Genomic DNA, 16,771 nt, shown 5'->3' with positions numbered 1-16,771 from the left:
AGTATATCCTTCTCAGTGACTCTCATTGAAAGAACTGTTAAAGAATATCATCTTAAAATGCAGACTGGCAAATAAAAATATAGGACACACAATTAAATTTGAATTTCAGATAAACAAGTACTTTTTAGTATATATGTCCCAACCGAATTATTTATTGTTTATCTGAGATTCAAATTTAACTGAGTGTCCTGTATTTTAGCCGGCAAACCTACCAAAACAAAAACAACGAACCCAGAAAGTAAGCACAGAATCCAAGAAGCAATGCTAAACGCAAAACCTGACAAAATAGTTTCAATTCATTTAACTATTAACTGTATGGAAAAAAACCTTCTCAATTTCTATTAACTATACCTTTGCAAATAACTGTAAAATGATGACTCTTCTTCTGAGTGAACCAAGCACTATGCCACAGGTCACATTCTTTTCTCCAGCCAAGCAGGTTTTCTTAAAACCTGCCCTTTTTAGATTTCTCAAAGCAACCAAAGACCATCTTCTTCTAGATGCTACCACCACCACAATTTTTTGTAATGATTTAAGAGATCTAAAATAGAAGCTATAGTCTAGCCAAGCTCTTCATAACCCCCAAATCCCATGTATGGCTCACTGATGTGCACTGAGTTGGGAGTTTCATTTAATAACAGCTGTGCCCCTGAAAAAAAAAATATGTCCACTATCCTTTCTATGTTCCAAACAAAATTTGGTTTCGAATGCACTTTGGGGTACCATCTTACAGGAGTTCCATGGTGAAAGTTTGGTATGGGTATGATGATGCCCTAATGTATCTGTTTTATAAATTTATTTTATTAAAGCAGAAAAACTAGTGTCATAAAATGACGCCAAAAGAAAGTTATGCGGACAGCTCTTTCATATTTGCTTTTTAACGGGCTCCTCTGGAGTCAGCTGAAATTTAGCTACTTGGGAGAGTGAACAAAGCAAATTGTGTCCTGCTGATTCCAACTGATTTAATTACACCAAGTCCAAGGTCAAGAAGGATGTCTTATTCATCATTTATCCTCAGTCCATAGCTCAGGAGAGCCCTGCCAATTAATGTTTGTGGATCATTGAATATTTTTTAATGCTTTCAAGATTATCTATGAAAAAGGAATATATATATACACTGGATTATGAAAGTGTAGATGTCTTTATCCCATATATTTTGGGATTGCCCTCAGCACCGCAGGACATGCTAAAAAAAATGTACAAAGTAATACTAGGTTGATTTTATACCTTATAGCTCATGAAATGGGTGATTTCAGTGTATCAAAGAGGGTATTTGCTTTTAATAAAAGACTTCACTAAATAGATTGGTCCCCAGGTAATTTCAGAACCCAATGCATTTTTAAAACTTGGATTTATGCCTAATTTTTAAGAGCTCATTTATCTCATGACAAAGTTACAGGCAAGTGAGAGTACTCAATGCCAGCAAGAACTGAGCTCTGGAGTCAAGTAGTATGAGAGCAGACATCCCTATTATCATATTCATGAGGTATCACTCCATTTAATTCTAGCTCTCCATCAAACTTTCGCACAATAACCAAATGACGAATGCAGCTCTAGATCCACCAGGAAATATGCTTGTATTGTTTGTTATGATAAATGAAGCAAATTATAACAATTCCATAATGTTAAGGGTAGTGAGGGCAGGTTTTAGAGCTCCGTGTGTGTATATGTAATAAATCATTCCTTTGAAAAGATAATTGCAAGACCACTAGAGAGGAGGAAAAACCCAACTTTGAGGGCAATTACTTGAAAGCTCCTCGAAATAACTTGTGCACAGTTGGCTCTTTGTTACTGAGCCCACATTACTAAACGTTGTTTCAGGACATTAGTTCGCTTAGGTGAAGGAACTAATGTAATTCTAGTTATTAATCACTTTAATTTTAAATGTGCTTTGTAAACCGAGAAGACATTAAACTCTAAGAACAATGTGGAACGCACAAGTAATTAGTGGTTAATGGGCTCTTTTTGAAAAACTCTAGGATAACAAAATCAAAGGCTTCAAGGCTCTAGGAAAAAGGAGTGTATGTATGTAATGTGAGAAAGTTCTATTTAATTTTGCTGACCAATAGTGTCACAAAGGGAGTGAAATTAAGCCCTTCTCTCAAAGGTAATTTTAATAGATTATGATGAATGAAATCATATTATTTTATGAGTCAATCTTCTCTGTAGTGTAATTTAGCAGTGCCTTTTTGAGGCACCATGAAATAGAATTTTCTGTGATACTTCACTCCAGAATCCATGCCAAAAAGTATAGAGCTGTTTTGCAAATATCCTCCCGAGACAAATGTAAGCCAGGATTTGGTGTTAACTGACCATCAGTGCAAAGAATGAGGTGCAACCATTAGATATGTTCACTGTGAACAAAATTTGCAAAAGGTCATTCCATACCAGCCATACCAAAAGAGGAAAATACGAAAATAACAACAACAAACATCTAGCAATTATTTAAAGGATTCTTCATTCTATTTTGCTAAGTGAGATAGCAAGTGCAATAGCTGACATTTTTACTTTCACTTCCACCATGGTATTTTTAAAAATACTGGCAGAACCTTAAGCCAGCTAGAAGGAATATATTAGATAACCATCTTTTCTTATTACACAAAACCAGATTAATATTAATTGCTTTGACTTCTATTGGCCTATCTTCTGTTCTAATGAGCTAGTATCTACATTAGTAATACTTCACAGATGTATATAAAATCAGTAAAGGAGGCCATGTTGCGCACAGAAACAGAGGTGGTTTGGGAGGTTAAGCCTGGCTGGGCCTCTTATTATCTGTGTCATCTTGGTAAAGTTACTTTCTGTGTCGCAGTTTCAACTCGGATTAATAATGTTCAAATCCCACCCACCCCCAATCCCAACCACAGAAACATGTACATTCCTCATCATTTGATGTTAGGACATGATGACATTCTGGAGAGTCACACAGGCTTACAATGGGGAAAGATAAATAAGGCTCTTCCTCTGTCAATAGTCTAAGGAGCAAGCAGATACACAGGGCACACCTCAGAAACCTTCCTACCTAGGGGTTAGAATCTGGGGGAAAGACCAAGATGTCATTTCCTTCTTCTCATCCACAACCTCTATCCCAGGCAACAGAGCAATGATAATATCAGACAACTGGAACATGCCTACAAAGTCACTCAACTTCACATACTGCACAGGACAGAAACTCCCCATGGCATCCCTGCCTAGCTGTTACCACTGGATCACCTCGGTGCACAGGAAGCTCAGTATTTCCAAAGGCATTTCAGTACAATGTTGGGGAACGCTATTCCACACACAAAGTTTGGTTGTAGTTGTAAATATGCTTCCTTTTAACCCCATCCTATTGATAGGTTTTTGAAGCAACCCATCAAAGACTTGTTTTGTAAGACAGTTTATCAAACATTTAAAAGCGTGTTGTTAAAAACATTCTATTTCTCTTTAGTCTGCACTTCTCCAGGGCTAAACGCTCAGGTTTCCTTCCAGGCCCTTTCCAAGCTTTGTTGACCTTATCAGCCTAGAGACAAAGAACACCCAAACCTCAAATCCAGTCTGACTGGCAGAGGACGAGATTATTCCTTCCAACACCCTGCTCATTCTGCTTCTACCAGTACATTCTAAAAATGGGCTAGGGCTTGTCATACAGATTGTTATCCAAATCTGTGAAGCAATCACTTCATTTACTATGTAGAATACACATTCATTCATTTGATATATTTATTCTTCCATCCATTTAATTCACTCTTCCATCCATTTAATAGGACCTTTTAAGGATGTCTTAAATTCTACTGATTCCTACATAATACTGATTAACCCATTACTCCCATGTAACATGAACATGTACAGAGGTTTCTCAAAAAGTGTCTTAAGTGTCCACTCCTTGAGATCCTTGAGAAAGTTAAACCTAACTTTCCCAATACTCTTTCACATGAGGGCTTATCATATTTTAAGACAAAACTTTTTTAAACACATGGTACACCTATGTGCATTTCAGAAGGAAATTCTTTATTTGCTAAAGCTCTATACATCATAAAAGTTAGATAGATACAATATGGAACAACTCGAGAAAATTCTCAGGGAATTAAGACAGTCCACTGAAATGAGCCCTTTTAATAGGAATGGATCGATATTTTCTAACATTACCTTAATCTACTCTGTCCTATAAACACGTACTGGTCAAATATACAGAGCCCCAGACAAGTTGAAACACATGTGCTGTGTTCTTGACATGGATTTTGGTTCACTGACTCTTTCAATGTACACATATTTCCAAATTAATAACAACACCTTTATCCTGTAGATGTAAAAGGAAATTAGGAGCGTTCATTGGACATTCCACAAAGGAAGTGACACAAAATTTGATATCATATAAGGGTAGTAAACTAGACCACTAGTAAATGTGAGTTCTAACCTCTGCTCCAGTTAGCCTAAGAAAAGTCACTTAGCCAGGCTGGACTTGAATGACCTCATTATTAAGGTACAAACACTGGGCTAAATGATCTCTGAAGATGCCCCTGCTTGTTCGACTCTGCTACGTGGTTCAAAATAAACTGAGCAAAAGTACTCATGACATTTCATATTTAGTTACACAGCTTGAACTATCGCCTAAGAAATGTTTATTTACTGTGATATTTAATACTCTAATACTTCAAGGTGGCTAGCAATATTCTGATGAGAGGAAAAAAAGGGACTTCACTACCCAATCATGTGTCAGCAAGGAAGCAATACTGCTCGGTACACATGTGTACTCATCTGCACACATGCATCTACCCATGCAAACATAGGTAGTGAATTACAAATTAAAATAAGGGGGAAAAAAGTTCCATGAAGTTTAACTGTTACTAATTCTAGTAACCAGATACTAGAACTCTTCCTTTCCTAAACTGAGTGTGCAGGCAGTTGGTCACTGCTGTGACCTTCGCACACCGGGCTAATGAGCAAAACGTGGTCAAACAACTCACATACCTAAAAAGCCCAAACAATGAAGTCTACACCAATGAATAGTTAACCTTACCTTGACAAAAGGTGTTGTTAACCCGTTTGTAACCTTGTAGACATTCCATCATTTGGTTATATCCATGATAAGCTGTAAGGAAGAAATAATTCTGTTACATGCTTAAATTTATACAATCGCAAACTACCATACGTGATAACCTAAACCAGTGAAGTCATCAGTGGTCTATCTTATTTATTTCTAAGATACCCAACTCAATATGTGGCAGTTTTTTTTCACATTATCCCTGTTTTTTCAGTATGCTTCCTATTCTGCAATAGATGCAGTCCCACATAGTTGTCATCTAGATTACGTTAATCCAAAGAATCATAAGACTATCTTATATTTTCTTCCATTTAATGGGTATTTTTATCTCAAAGGATCCATTCCTCCCCAATGATGTGCTACAGGCATTTGAATTTTCTTATAAGTAAGGTGAACATACATCCTGGCCTACCTGGGACAGCCCTGGGTTAAGCCAGTTGTTCTAGCAAAGTTCATTAATAACAGCACTCCATTTCACTCTCAGAAGTGTCCCAGTTTTGACAATAAACTATGTGCTAACTTAAATACTGGTTCACACATGCTAATAAAGAGAGACTCTTATTGCTATGAACCCAAGAAGAATGGAAGATGACAAGAGGAAGCCAGGAGATGAGAAGGACTACCGGGATCATTGGTATAGTTCATCACCCAGAATTTTCATCAACAATACAATGTTGTCACTACCAAATTATCAACAAAACCCTATTCACTACCAAATTATCAACAAAACCCTATTCACTGATTCTGACACTCTTAAGTGAGACCCAAGAGATTTCTTGGCATAATGGATACAGCCTAAGTTCAGGCACCAAGCAGACCTAAGTTCAAATCATGGCTCTGCCTATCGATAGCTCTGTGACTTTGGGACACAAGCTTTCTGGGTTTCGAATGAGGATTCCATACAATGGGAGTATTCACATCTCCTGAGCAGGTCAGGACTGTTGTGGATTTTAGATATAATTTATGCAAAATGCCTACCGCAGTGCCTCACAAAACCACTCACGAGATGACAGATGTCATTATTTCCTGCCATAAGGTATTCTTTCATTAAGAAGATCATGAGCAATAGAAAATGGGCAATAATCAAAACAGGATGGATGGTTAGACCACTACAAAGACCTAAACAAGGAGTAAAGAGGGAAAATTCAAAATAAAAAAGGAAATTTTCTTTTGGAAAATAAAATTATTTTGCCCCTAACACATGCTCTTTATTCTCACCACTAATGGAACAGGATGAATATGTACTAGTGGTATTTCTCTCTCCTCCTTCACTTCCTTTCTTTGCCATATGTCCCATCTCTTCAGATCCTTCTGAATTAGAAGTGGTTAGAGTGAGGAGTCCTGGAATAGTGACTTCTAAGGAGGGAGCAACTGGCATGTGGAAAGTTTCATTCAAGCTCCATTCAAGCTCCTTGGCCACATAACTAGTCTTCCATAGAATGAAGACCCTGTGGAGCAGGGTGCTTGCAGAGATCTGGGGATCTCTCTCTGTGAACCACTCAAAGGCAAAAGAAATGCTATCTTGTTTAAAAAGGAGAAAAAATGAGTGGGAAATGTCAGAGAGGGAGACAGAACATGAGAGACTCCTAACTCTGGGAAGCAAACTAGGGGCAGTGGAAGGGAAGGTGGGTGGGGGGTGGGGGTGACTGACGGGCACTGATGGGGGCACTTGATGGGATGAGCACTGGGTGTTATTCTATATGTTGGCAAATTGAACACCAATAAAAAATAAATTTATGAAAAAAAAAAGTGGGGAAAAAAAAAAGTTTCAATAGGGCAGCCCAGGTGGCTCAGCGGTTTAGTGCCACCTTCAGTCCAGGGTGTGATCCTGGAGACCGGGGATTAAGTCCCACATCAGGCTACCTGTATGGAGCCTGCTTCTTCCTCTGCCTGTGTCTCTGTCTCTCTCTCTCTGTCTCTCATGAATAAATAATTTTAAAAAAAATACATAAATAAAAAATAAAACGTTTCAACAGTCATCTACCTCAAAGCAGAGAGCCAGACCAGATGATCTCTTCAGATCCTCCTCAGCTTAGGATTCCATGTTCATTTTCTTCTACAAACTTTTAAAGGACAAGTGACTTGTTCAAGCTAAGTACATTTTTATTAGATTACAGAGTATTTAATGAAATCATTTGCAGATTTAAAATTAAGTTTTCACAGTAAAAACTGATCAACAGTGAAAGGTCTTTCTGTATGTGGCTAAACAAAAACTTCAAACATTAAATAAAAGTCATTTGAAACTGCAGTTTGAACTCCTTTAAGTGAAAAAAAATTTTTTTAAAGGCATGGAACACAAAACCAGAGCATATAAAGCCAAGGAAAGTCTGCTCTCTTCCAAAATGAATATGATTTAGAGAGTAGTACCAACCAAGGAAAGGAAAGTTTCTAAATGACACAGGAAGAATGTGACCCTGCGTGTGTTTCTTGGGAGTGAGTCACTTAGGACAGCACAAACAAAGTAAATGTCAAGATGTTAATAGTTTATTTCAGTCATAATCCACATTGCCCTTCCTGAAATGAAATCAATCTCTTCAATTTTATACATTGCATGAGACAACATGAATTTATTTTCATCAGCACTTGGTCAGAAGTGATAGAAGCTTTGTACTTTAACTTCCTCCTTAATTTATTACTAGCACTAAAATAGAGAATTAACCAAAAAAAACCAAACATTTAAAGCAGTGGATTTATTTATGCTCACACAATTTGAAATAAAAACAACAGAAGGTCAGGAGTAGAGATGACGCATTAAAAAACAACCAGGAGAATCTAAGATTCTCTGTATCCCTAACTTCTGTCCCTTTCTTGCTATTCTGAGATTGAGATGATGGAGCAAAGGGAAGCGGTTCAGCAAAAGAGAGAGAAAAAGAGGGATAAGAAAAAGGCATGAAGATAATGGAGAAGATGGAACAAGCATTAGAGAACATGAACTTGGCCCCAGAATAAAGTTGGAAGAATTGGACTTCTCCTTCTTCAGTTCTTAGACCTAGAGGTGGGAAATCTATTGCTCACTCTACAATATTCCTACAGACAAACTTACATAGTATATGAGGGATAGGCCGAGAAAAGAAGAGAAAAAAGAAAAGAAAGGAAGAGAAAGAAAGAAGAAAAGAAAGAAAGAAAGAAAAGAAAAGAAGAAAAGAAAAGAAAAGAAAAGAAAAGAAAAGAAAAGAAAAGAAAAGAAAAGAAAAGAAAGAAAAGAAAAGAAAAGAAAAGAAAAGAAAAGAAAAGAAAAGAAAAGAAAAGAAAAGAAAAGAAAAGAAAAGAAGCCAATGCTTTTCAACATTTTAGATACAGACTCTTGTTTCATGATCCATAAGACTCAATAGCAAATTACCAAGCTGAGAGTCAAACTCGGGTCTACTTAGCTCCAAATCCCTTGCTCTTTAAATCATACCAAATCTCCCTTAGATCTCGCTTTTGGTCAGGCTGCCAGAATAGTTTTAGGCACACAAATCTCTCAGTGAGGAGGGACAAGCATACTCAACCCACTTACTGGAAATCCACACTACCAGTCATTATTGAATCACCATAAAAAGTCCACAGGGGACATCCTCAGTAATGAAGGTCTTCATTTACGTGACTCTCTCTCTAAATGAAGAATTCACTAGTTACTGGAAACTTCAGTGGGTGTTTTCACAAATTAGTCCTCTAAAAAAAATAGAAGCAGTACCAACAAAATAAATGAAATTTGGGGCATCAAAAGATTTAGAGAACACGGAAGTTTGAGAGACAAGGAGGTCCAAATGAGAGGCAATAAGACAATTATTAATAACAAGTCACTATGATGACTGAGCAAGAGTACAGAAGACTGATCCCAAGATGGCAGTTCTAGGTTGAACAGTGGCGTGAAAGGCAATTAAAAATATCAAATCAATAAGTGCGTAAGAATAATAATTAAAAATTATCCAACTGAAGCAAATGAGAAATTCCTTGTAACACCAAGTGTAAAAACCTCCTACAAAAATCTTCAGTTATACAAAGCAAAGAAAGATGATTGAGGGAAATATCACTTGCTTTCTTGGGAAAAATGTGCTGAATGAATGTTAAAAAAAAAAATCAAGTTACCTCTGTCTTTCTAAAAAATATCTATTAGGAAACAGCCAGAGTTAATGCTGTATTCAAAAACTAAAAATAGTAACTATAATTGGGGAAAAAAGTAACAGAGAGACCTAAATCTGGATTTATTCAAATCAATAGGTTCTAAAACCCAGAAACAAAACATGTGGGTATCAATACAGATTCATGTCACTGAGAACTGTGATGGTATCACAAAAGTGGTGCCTGGGGTGCCCGGTGGCTCAGTCAGTTGAGCCTCCGACTCTTGTTGATGTTGTTTTTTAAAAGATCTATTTATTTACTCATGAGAGACAGAGAGAGAGGCAGAGACATAGGGGAAGAAGCAGGCTCCCTGCGGGGAGCCCGATGCAGGGACTCTATCCCCGGACCCCCAGGAACATGACCTGAGCCAGACAGACACTCAACCGCTGAGCTACCCAGGCGTCCCCCAACTCTTGGTTTTAGCTCAGGTCATGAGCTCAGGGTCCTGGGATCAGCCCCACGCTAAAATGGGGTGGGGGGTCTGCTTCTCTGCCTCTTCCTCTGTGCCTCCCCCAACACAAGCGCATTGTGTTTGTGTGCGCTCTCTAATAAATAAATCTTTAAAAAAAATAAAAGTGGTAACTAAGAAGGGAAAAGTACTGTGTCCTAGTAACTGTACCTTTATATTTTACAGATTAGCAACCAATCATTTCTCCATTTTTGCCCTTTTTTAGTGACATCTGAAAATTTACAGTATAACTTCTGTTGTGGCTATTAATAAAAATGTCATTTAAGCAACTGAAACTAAGAAATAACAGCTTCACTGACATTTTATCGGTTTTTGAAACATTTACAATTTTTAAAGACCTCTTATTTTCTCTTCACCTGAGGGGGATAAAAACCACTCTAGTTTGGCTTACTGCCCTCCTAAAAGACTTTTTAAAATTAAGTAATCTAGCTGGAGAAGGCAACTGAGAACCGCTTATTAAAACACGGAATCAACAGGAAAGCTTTCTTACACCTGCAGCAATGTTTCTGGAAATGCACATTACACCACTATATTCTAGAATTCAGTAAGATTTCTTTCAAAGTCTAGTGCTGTCTCACTCCCCAAACAGTAATCGTAAGGAAACAGATATGCTACAGATCCAAAGGAATGATGAAACGTCACTTACACGGCTTCTTGGGGCATTTCTGGCATTTGTTAAAGCCCCAGGAGGTACCCACAGTTCCACAGCAGTCCTCCTGCTTTGAAAGGCCAGGGAGCGCCTTGCCACACTGCAGTGATGAGATGGGAAATATGAAGGTTAATTGAGTGCAAGATGCCCAGCTCTAGAGCACTGCTATGCTTCCCAGTCACATTATAAAACAGTTCCCTTGTTATCGACACAATTAGAGGGGGGGAAAAACCCTCAAACTTTGAAATGAAACATCAGAATAAAATCAATACAACACTAATGAACAAGCATATTTCTAAGAGCTTCTTGGCGTTTTGAGAGTCTTAAGAAAATCTGTCACTGCTCAGAGCACTTCATAAAACGTATGTTTCCAATGCCCGCCTTCCTTTTATTTTTTTTTTTCCTTAAGAACCGCAACTCAAAAGTTCAACATAAACTTTTAAAATTTAGTTTAACTGTCTGTTGGAATCTCTGCTGTGGATCATCAGAGAACAAAGCTGTAAGGGTGTAGGGCATGTGTGTAAACCTTGAGAATGTGGCACAGGTCCCATCTGCAAGAGGCTTTTGGTTTTCCTACAACACCAAGGCCTTGGCAGGAACAGGGCAGGATAGGACGGTACAAGAAATGATCACGGACTGTGCCAGATCAGCTCTGGCAGAGATGAAAGCTCCACACAACCGAGTGGCCTGATCCAGGGAGGTCAGCCAAGTTAGGAAGGTGCTGGCAGGTTTAAGTGAGGCTCGCAGGCAGAAGAGCAGAGCTGACAGTTGTCAAATATAAAGACCCATCTCATCTCCCCTGGTAAAATCACAGGAGGTCTGATGAGGCTGAGAGGAAGGGGCCTTAAATCATACTAACCCAGTGGGGTTAGGCAAACAGATTCTTCTCTGTGTACCCATCCCGAGGCCACTTGTGCAAAAAAGGCCACATGGCTTTCCACTGACACTCAGCAGACTAAGCCCAGACCCCACATCCGAGGGGTCACTCTGCCTTCCTCTGCCTCAACCTCTAAAAAGTTCTCCAAACAGCTGCCAGTGTCATCCACAGTCTGAAGACTGCAAACTCCCTGGGATGATACACAAGATCCTCGCTACCCTGCCATAGAGCGTATGATTTTTTTTCTAGCCCCTCCACCTGTATACATCTAGCCTTTGGGCACTCTAAAAAGCTGTTTATTTTCTAAACAAATGTCTTTCCAAGAGGTGCCTCCTTTGGTATACCCTATGCCCTTCCTTTTCCCTTTGTCTAGAGACACTTTACCCCAGGAATCCCAGCTCTGAAGAAGTGTCACTATGAAGCCTCCTATCTCCTCAGCATCAGTGAGCTCCTTTCTCTTTACCCCACAGCACACTCCACACAGCTCCACCACCTCTGCTGTGCTCTCTAATTAAATGCAGGTGTATCTTATGTATCTTTACATCCCAAGACACAGTGCACATGCTCAATGAATTCTGAATGGAAGAAGGAGCAAACAATATAAGCTACTAAGAAATGACCCCGGTACAGTCCATCCAGGCAAGCAGTGGCTCTGTGAAAACCAGGAAAAGGTAGCAAGTGCTATCCAGGCTAGTAAGCGCAACGTGGTGACAGATGACAGAGAGTCTGGACAGGTGGTGACCCTTATAAGGGCAGCAGACACCAATCACCTGGTGGGCCTCTCCATTCGGATGGAGGCTCTAAGTAACCACATGTTCAAATTGTAAAATAAAACCAGGGAAGACCCGCACAGTTCATGAAGGTTTAGTGCCATCATAGTTTTGAGGTCCTTAGGTGTTTGTGGTTTTTAATGATTTCGACAGGATGTTGTTGTGTGCTCTAAAAACCAGTCAACGATGAGGTTTGCTGGGGGTGTGGAGGGCAGAGAGGCAGGGAGGAAAGTGAACACGCCAACAAATGAGAACCTGACAGAAGCAAAGCATACAGTGGCTGGAGGCAGGTGGTTCCCAAATTCCTTCAGCAGAGTCACAGAAGTCTGAAACAGGAAGCTCATGAAGAAGGAAGAGGCAACTGGACTACAGGCATCAGACTGGGAGCCAGTGATGATGTGGAGAACATGGAGGTCTGTCTCCACCATCGGTTCTGCTGCCAGTGTGCCTAATGTTTCCAGGTTTATCAAGCAGGTTGATGTGAGACACCAGTATACCTCAGATGTACATCATTCGTGTACCAGATTCTTCAGGTTCTTCTCTTAATCAAGCAAAACTTTCAACACTTGCTGATTTTATATGCTCAAAATTTTAGTAGCAGTTAAAATCCAATTTTCACCTCAGATTCCTAGAATGTTTTATTTGGTAGGGTAAAAATAAATCATTTCTCTCTACCAGGCCCCAGAAAAGGTACAAGGTTTTCATTACAGGATTCGGGCTGCTTTATCCCATGGCTTTGTTTTTGCAGGTCCACAGCCAAGAGCAGCACAAACCATCCAAATCGATTAAATAAATGACGGTGTAGGTGGTACCACCAAACTGTGTGTTCTTCTCAAACTTGGGCCTGCACAAGATAATAATAGGCTGCAAAGGATGAAGTCAGGCTTATAACAAGGCACACAGTCTCATACATGCCCCCTGAGGTAGTTAATTATGAAGAGGCTTCAGTGTGAGCCAGAAAAGGCCTGAGAGATCTGTGGCCATAGGCAGGGCTCTCACACAAGAGACTACCCACCACTATGAGGTCTTACTTGGACGTAGGACATATCCAGAAGAAAAGGCGGAAGAGGATCTTCTCTCCTCCACACTAAAGGTCACACTGGAGAGATTCAAGAAGAATAGGAGGAGTTGGCATTCAGATTGCCCTTCTCTCAGAGTAGTGGATTTCACTTCTTCGTGGGACATCATCACAAGGCCCCATGACTGGCTCTAACTGCATTTTTATGCCCAGATTGGGGTGACTTTTTACAAGTTAAAAACACAAACGGAATTTCTCCTATGTGATTCATTCACCGCATTTTCAGAGAAAGCCTGTCTCTCACTTCAAGAAATATCTTATGTATAAGTGATTCAGAAGAAATGTGCTAAAAAATTTACAACCAATATTTAGCTATTTCAAGCCAGAAAGAAAAAATCTATCCCATCAAATGAGCATTGTGCTATAGCTCCTCAAAAAGCTCACCCAACCTTAGGCTGCACACCAGGGACGCTGTCACTAATACGTCTGTGCTGTAGGGTTCGCAGATGCACGACCCACCTAGAGCAGAAAGCAGAAGAGGGCTGACTCTGGCAACCAGGTCCTGTGAGCGTCAAGTGAAGAAAGGAGAGGGGGCAGTGTGTGTGACCAAGATGAGAGTTCAGACACGTGAAACAAGCTTGTGGCCTGCAGCCAGCTGCGTGAGAACATATTAGCAGGACTAAAGGCCATAAGTCACAAGAAGACAGGATTTATGTCATCCAGCAGGCAACCTTTTCCACAGCGAATGCTCCTCATTGATGGAAGGTGCGGACTTCTTCATTGGGAGTGGACGCTGGAGGACCACCTGTCAGGAATGTCCAGGGCATGAAGCAGATTGACTTCTAGGTTCCCTGCCAGGTCTGAGGTTCTGTGTTCAATACCTACTGCCAGGTCACATTACTCGGTGTAGGAAAGGTGGATTACTAGAGGTTCCATTGCTCTCATGTCTGCATTCAGGACTGTGCATGTCTAGATGCATCCTAACCACCTTCTCTAAAGTCTTCCTTCCTTCCTCACACCAGCCTCTCCAGGGCTGCTCACCCCAGGCTGAGCTTCCCCCTACAGGACTTATGTAAACTAGACAGGAGAAAAACAAACAGAGCTAGTCCCAGCCCCAATTCACCAATGCCCTGGCCATGCATGATTCTTGGAAGACTGAGCACAAAAAAATAATTCAGTGACCTTTCTTCCCTTCCCGTGTCGGCACCATGCCTCAGAAGGTAAAGCTATTCAAGGGTTATCACAATTGCTCCATGAAGAGCTGTGTTTTAACTTCTACAAAGCAAAATTATCGCACGTGCACAATGGTGTAAAAACCTTTCGTTTTTAAAGCAGCTGTCAAGAATAAACAGACTGTAGGATAACATACTTTTCAAAATCTTGACTTAGTTGGGAACACTTCACACTTCAACCTCAGTTTTGAGGTACTACCTACCAGGGAGCGTTCCTGATCCTCAAAGGTAAGCTGTGACTGCATTTGTTTTTAGATCTCCCTATAAATGTATGAGCAGGAATGACAGTTCAAAACTTACCATTTGGCAACCAAGGCCTGTCATTTTTGTCAATTAAAAACTCACCACTGGAGATGTTTCAGAGATGAGCAGTAATTTGAGGAAGTTGTAATAAATATTGGAGCATGGTTTCATAAGATTTAATTTTCATACCTTAAAATTACTAGTACTTACAGTATCCTCATTTTAAGAGTGTTTGCTGTATTGTGCCAGGTGCTGGGGAAGGAAGATCTAGTTGTGGGTAAAAGAAGAGGGTGCTGGATTGCAATTAGTAAACCTGGATCTAAATTCCCACTCTTTCTCATGAGCAGTGAGATATTCACCACACTGTCCAGCCTCTCCCAGCTAAGAATGGGACAATGGGACAATAATCCCAATGGTAAAGGACTGTAGTGAGATTAAATGAAGCATATCCAGGAAGGGCTGCCCTATCCCTTCAGCACCTGTGCAAGGACTAGAAAGAAGTGACCCGTAAGCTGTATTCAGCATCAGGACACAGCATTCAGGAAACTGAGCATGGGCTGGATCCCCGTCTGCCCTCTCAGCTGGTGTCCCATGTGAGTACAACCTATAAAATGTTCAAGTGCTGGCCATCTGTTAGCCTCCTAGCATCCTTTTGTGAAAACAGCTCAAATATTTCACTAGTAAAAGGGCTGCTCGATAGTGACAGCCACCATGTCAAGGACATACTACTTAGTTTTCCTACTAAAGACATTTAAAAACAATAATATCAAAATACTCTTACGAATTACCTTTATCACCCATACAGAATTCATTTTACTCTGTGATCAGGAACCATTCAGCAATGAGGCATAAAATACTGAGTTTAAATAAAGAAGGTTTTCTCAAAGAGAGTAAGGCACTGGAGCCAAAGAAACAAATATGACTGAAAATGGAAAAGTAGCACAGATTTTTTTAAATGCACTAAAGTAAAGCATGAAAGAACAGAGAAGGCTGACTCACTGCAACTCTTGCAAGAGTGTGCAGGACTGTGTTTAGGCAAGAGCTGAAACAAGGCAGTGACTCAACTGCTGGACTGGAGAGAAAGATTCCAAAGAGATGGAGCAGCTCGAGAGCTAAGCCCAAGGCTGACCACCAACTGGGAGAGGACCCAGGGGCAGGTGGGTGGGAGGGGAAGGGCAGACGAAGGCAGGCCAAAGACAGAGGAACAGAGAGAGTGGGTGGGAGAAAGGCAGAGAATGAGCTAGAACTCAGCCATAGAGAATTTTCCAAATTTGGGATTCAGTTTGTGGTTAAGTACCAAAATTAATCAGGAGATAGTTCCTTTTCCCAAATCAAGAAGTTTGGGATTGTTTCCAGTGAAGTATCTGGCATCTTTGAAGTAATGGCAAACACAGAAATATTGATAAAAAGGAGGAGGGGAAAATTTTTTCATATGACTATAGTTTTGTACATCTGATACTTCCCCTCAAGAGTAAAAAAGAATTATCAGCATAGAGTATATCATTCATGGGGGGGGGGAGGACAGGGTGGTGGTCAACAGAGGGGAAGAAATGACATTGAAGGTCAACATGAACAGTTATGAGAGAACGAAAAAAACACCCAAAATCGGATAATTATTAAATTGGCGATACTTCTCCTCAAAGAAAAAGCACAAAGGAAGTTTTACATTCAGCCCAAAATGAGCTTTTTTCCCCCAACAAATGCTTTCCCCAATAAGAGATGTCCTAACACAAAGCAAACCCCCAGACACCTCTGTGTGCATTAGAATTGGTGCTCTCTGAAGGTGAAATAGACCTTTCCACACCATCACAGTCCCTGTGGACCAAAGGAGAAGTAGTGTAAAGATTACCCATAACAGAGTAAATGCTAAGAGCTTAGCTTTTGAGGTTGGACCAAGATGGGTCCAATTTCTCACTTTACCAACTACCACATATATTACCACCATGGGCAAAACCCTCAACCTCTCACTGCCTATATCCTCCTCTGCAAAACATAACTAAAAATGCCCATTTTCACAGAGCTCTCAAGAGACCAAGATAATACATATGAGATAGTCAGATGGCCACCATGCAGTAGGCTCACAACCAATGTTAGATCCCTTTCCCCAGGCTCCTCGCCTAGAAACCAGGGTTTATTTAACAAAGAACTAAGTAACCTAACAGTTACTCAGTATACAATGTCCCAGATTCAATTTATCAAGAAAGGAGATGCAAAAAATAATACAGAAATATGAAAATAAAAAGATTATGATTTTGCTACAAATGTTTAGGTTTTCACAAAAGTGCTCTGGCTAGTGAAAAAATGTTTGGAGAATAAATGCTGTGGAATATTTATAATTGTATGGACTTCATTTTAATTCTCCTCAAGAAACACAACATGAGGGATC

General features: G+C 39.9%; 1 protein-coding gene across 8 annotated transcripts in view; it reads right to left on the bottom strand.

Moving 5' to 3' along the window:
- LTBP1 (latent transforming growth factor beta binding protein 1) overlaps positions 1 to 16,771 on the bottom strand; it is a 389,672-nt gene that overhangs the window by 153,687 nt on the left and 219,214 nt on the right. For all 8 annotated transcript variants that reach the window (XM_055327297.1, XM_055327298.1, XM_055327299.1 and 5 more), the window contains 2 exons: positions 10,243 to 10,345; positions 5,000 to 5,071 (listed from right to left, as the gene is read on the bottom strand). In XM_055327297.1, coding sequence (XP_055183272.1) covers positions 5,000 to 5,071; positions 10,243 to 10,345 — 175 coding nt within the window. The remainder of the gene's footprint in view (positions 1 to 4,999; positions 5,072 to 10,242; positions 10,346 to 16,771) is intronic.

This window comes from Nyctereutes procyonoides, unplaced genomic scaffold (genome assembly GCF_905146905.1).
Source record: "Nyctereutes procyonoides isolate TBG_1078 unplaced genomic scaffold, NYPRO_anot_genome, whole genome shotgun sequence".
Taxonomy (NCBI): Eukaryota; Metazoa; Chordata; class Mammalia; order Carnivora; family Canidae; genus Nyctereutes; species Nyctereutes procyonoides.
Note: the sequence above shows the minus strand (reverse complement) of the source record. Positions and strands in the feature narration are given on the sequence as shown.